The sequence below is a fragment of the Coptis chinensis genome, chromosome 4, assembly GCF_015680905.1.
Source record: "Coptis chinensis isolate HL-2020 chromosome 4, ASM1568090v1, whole genome shotgun sequence".
Lineage (NCBI taxonomy): Eukaryota > Viridiplantae > Streptophyta > Magnoliopsida > Ranunculales > Ranunculaceae > Coptis > Coptis chinensis.
Window position 1 is genome coordinate 22,407,713 of NC_141459.1, and position 4,366 is coordinate 22,412,078.

The following is a 4,366-nucleotide window of genomic DNA, read 5'->3' on the forward strand; positions in this document are numbered from 1 at the left end:
GGTAGACCATACATACAAATTTGCGTCCGATATTTGCGTCCACCCAGAACTGGTAAAAATTTGAGGATACTTTCTTCAAATTTCGCCCTCAAACTTGTACGTGATATTACCACCACCGTAGCTATAGATGCTCTTATATACCTAGAGAAGGATGGACATTTTTTCCCCCTATATAAAAAGGTATAGACTGTGCCGGACTGTATGAGTATATGGTTTTATACAAATTTTCTTCATGCAAGGGTCCAAGAGTCCAATTTATTACACTAACTTATTATCAATTATTGATGGCAAGAATGCAAGATATCTTGTTTTTAGCTCCCCATGTTTGTTTCATCCTAACGTCATCCTCGGCTAATAACGTTACTCTTTACCAAAAAAAATGTAGGCACATACTGTATGTATATATCTTCCTGAGGAAAGGATATTTATTAATTATTAGCTCGATCTCTTTCTTCTCTGAAACTTTAAGCTGTTTGTTCTTATTTTCAGTATGGAGAAATCCCAGGAATTGCAACTCCATGTCATAGGTAATCAAAGTGTCAAACACTCTTCTCATACTGTACTGGTTATAGAGTATTCAGTATCTCTAAAAGAACTTGCGGAGAATCTTCTTCAATTCCAATTCTAATGGTTTTATTCACATTACTGACCCACCCACCCACCCACCCCACAGTCACACACACCCACACTCACAAATGCAAGCTTATGATTAGAAGTGTGAGCTTGTATGAATTTTTCTTAGACTATTAGATTATAAGCTCTAAGGTGTTCACATATCTTATTATAGACCATCCTATTAATTAAACAATTTACTGTTAAACAATTTACTGTAACTTGCGTCCCGCGTTTAGGAGCGGTAATAATCGGTTTTACTAAATGGAACAGTATCTCCCTCATCATTTCTTTTAAGGGGCACTAATGTCTGAAATACAATGTTCCACGTGCATCCTCGTTTACAATTTGTTGCAGCTTACATGCTAAAGTTTTCACTACAAAAGGTTTCTGAAAGTGTGTGTAATATCTATCTTATCGACAATTTGATGGCTGCTGCTATGCTCAGACAATATACCATGGTGGTATTTCTTTCTCCGTGGGCATTAGCAAGTCCTTAGCCCTGTATGAATCTGATGCTACTTTTATTGCTTTCAAATCTTATACTAGCACATAATTTGATTTGTAAAATCCTTTGTATAGGACTTGTACTTCACCTTTGTTATTCCTGATCAGTCCTCCAAATCCAGTGGTACTGTTACTCACTGCACCATCTGTGTCAAGTGTTACCTCATCAGCATTTAGTCTGCTCAATGAACATATGATTGGTTCCTTCTGTATATACTGCACTGGCTCTGTTGTGTCTTTGAACGCTGTTAGTTATTACTACTGAGCCTGCAGTTAATTTTAAATGCACATGAAGAAATTCATGGTACCATAATATATATATGGGCAGACAAAATACAAGATTAGTAAGCTACAGTACCGATATGACACTTTAGACTGTTTGGTATATATACAGCAAAAAGATCGCAATGTACATGTGCATTAAGAGATACATGCATATATTGATATATCGGTGGATATATATATTTTTTTGTTGACCGGTCAAAATTTTTTGTTTTGTATGTTATAATAGTATTTGCCCGTGCGTACGACACAGATATGCTTGCTTTCTGCGTGAAGGCGAGGAGTGGTGAAGGCGAGGAGTGGTGACTGCGGTGTTTGTAGAAGAAAACAAAAGAGGATCCTATGGGCCTATTTGAAATCACTAAAACAGCATACCACCCGATAACCCCACATTCGTCCACGTCATAAGCCCAGAAAACAGGATTAGAGCCGTAGCATGGAGGCCCTGCGCCCCCACACTTCCCTCCTTTGTTATATAGAAGATATAGATGTAAACTAGTGACTATAGAAGATATAGATGTAAACCTGTCTATACAAGCTCTATAGACAGGTTTTACAAGTTTCATAGATTAAGTTTGTTGGTAGTTTTCTGTAAGTAATGATAACCGACCTTCTGAAGGAAATTTTTTCTGCTAAGTGTCTGGTTTTACATTTCTTAAGTGAACTCGTATTATATTGCGACTTTTGCAGGCACTGACAGAAAATTTCTTTCTTTGTTTCTTATCAATTGAAGATTCTCAACAACCAAACTCATCCACCACTACGGAATTCTCACCGAAAGATGCAACCGTCATAAACCAACCACCAATTCCAAGACACAGACATTTCAAGTGGTGGATCTTGGTGTCAATTTATACAATTCTAGTTCTCACCAGTCAATCAGGGGCCACTCTCCTTGGAAGATTTTACTTCGACAGTGGTGGTAATAGCAAATGGTTGGCAACGTTAGTTTATTCTGGAGGCTTTCCAATTTTCATACCTTACTTACTCTTCTCCACCTCGACTAGTTCCATTCGCAATCCTTCCAACATTACCAAAAGAATCTCACCTATGTTCATCAAAGTTGCATTAGTTTACATATTCTTTGGTGTTGTTTCTTGTGTAAACAACTTGTTGTATTCTTACGGGCTCTTATACCTGCCTGTGTCTACTTACTCTCTCATCTGTGCAACACAGCTAGCCTTCAATGCACTCTTCTCCTACTTCCTCAATTCACTAAAGTTCACTCATTTTATACTCAATTCACTAGTACTTCTTACCATCTCTGCTGCAGTCCTTGGAATCCAAGGCGAGTCTCCTGGCCCCTCAAACATCCCTAAAGGGAAATTCGTTGTGGGATTCTTATGCACCCTGGGAGCATCTGCCCTGTATTCTCTACTGCTTTCACTTATTCAAGTATTCTTTGAGAAGTTTAAGAAGAATAAAACATTTTCAGTAGCCGTGGAAATGATATTTTTCACCGCACTGGTCACAACATCTGCCTGCGTCGTTGGCCTTTTTGTCAGTGGTGAGTGGAGAGGGCTAAAGGGAGAGATGGAGGGTTTTGAAACCGGGAGAGTGTCCTATGTGATGACTTTGGTTTGGACAGCTCTTCTTTGGCAAGTTTATTCTATTAGTTCTGTGGGGTTGATATATGAGGCGTCGTCACTCTTTAGCAATATCATTAGTACAGTGTGTTTACCTGTTGTTCCACTATGTGCAGTAATCTTATTCCATGACAAAATGGAACCTATGAAGGTGGTGGCAATGTTGTTGGCTATTTGGGGATTTGTTTCTTATGTTTATGAGCACTATCTTGATTATTTGAAGTCAAAAACTACAAGAACAAGTGCAACTGGAATTTTAGCTTCTTGATAGTTTCAAATTTTGGATGTTCTTCGGACTTCGTTCCCGTTGTTGTAGCTGTTATGAACCATTCAAGCTGTTGTTGAAATAGTATAGCAATAGTAACTTTGAAGATTATGAAACAATCAGGCTTGTAATAGTAATTCTGAAAAGTAGTTGCCAATGGTGATCATAGATAACATATTCATATACACAAAATATTGAAGAAAAGTGAAAAAGAACGAATGTTAGTTTAGTTGTGTACGCAGTGAAAATTCCTTAAGAAAACTGAAGCTCAGGAAGAATATTCATAAATCCTCGCTCAAAATTTTGCAATATATGCCTACAAAAATCATCGTTGTCAAAATATGTGTACAGACTGACGAGTATGCATGATAGACGTTTTGATAGACTCAGAGCGTGGTTACCATTATTCAAGAAAATGACAATGTGAATATTTAGTCACACTCATCCTAATTTCTCATACTATATTTTACCATGAGAATTTTATGTTTAATATAGCTTGACTTGAAGTACAGAAAACTCCATTCGGGTTACAAATGTTTTTCTCTTCATATGTGGTACTGTTTAATTTTCGACATCTCTGCGAGTGAGATGAAGATGCCCGTCAAGGGAAGACAACAATGTCCATTGGCTGAGTCGAATATGCAATTTAAGCAAAGAAAATTTTGAGGAAAGAGTAATGATGCTAGACACGTACAACCTTCAATTCTCTTTAACAGAGGAAATCTTGGATGCTATTTGGCAGGCCAGGAACAACCTTCTCTTTAACAGAGTCAGAACATCTCCTGAATCTGTGCTTCTCTATGCTTACACCACTAATAAGTATTGGCTCAATGCTTATAAAGATCCCATCCCACAGGCACTGTCTGAAGAGTTTGTTTATGATAGAATACCTAAGGAGATAGAGTGGCTGTTACCACCACCCGAATGGATTAAGCTGAATTTTGATGCAACTTTTAAGGCAGGTCATTCATATGCTCACATTGTTGTTATTGGCAGGGATGCAAGGGGTTTGCCTTTGGGAGGTTGTGTTCAGAAAGTACAAGCATCATCTGCCACAGGCGCTGAAGTTCTAGCTCTTGAGATGGCTATCAACTATGCAAAACAAAGAAACTGA

General features: G+C 38.0%; 1 protein-coding gene across 1 annotated transcript; it reads left to right on the forward strand.

Moving 5' to 3' along the window:
- Window positions 1–354: 354 nt before the first annotated feature.
- Window positions 355–3,371, forward strand: LOC147502647 (putative purine permease 11). The gene is made up of 2 exons (XM_086607474.1): window positions 355–527; window positions 2,135–3,371. The coding sequence occupies exons 1-2, from the start codon at window positions 491–493 to the stop codon at window positions 3,253–3,255; spliced, it is 1,158 nt and encodes a 385-aa protein (XP_086463600.1). The 5' UTR covers window positions 355–490; the 3' UTR covers window positions 3,256–3,371.
- The last annotated feature ends 995 nt before the right edge of the window (window positions 3,372–4,366 follow it).

Bases quoted from the DNA above. Each gene is read 5' to 3' on its own strand.
- LOC147502647 (XM_086607474.1), top strand. From the start codon at position 491: ATGGAGAAATCCCAGGAATTGCAACTCCATGTCATAG. The intron at 528-2,134 runs GTAATCAAAGTG...TATCAATTGAAG, and splicing joins ATTGCAACTCCATGTCATAG to ATTCTCAACAACCAAACTCA.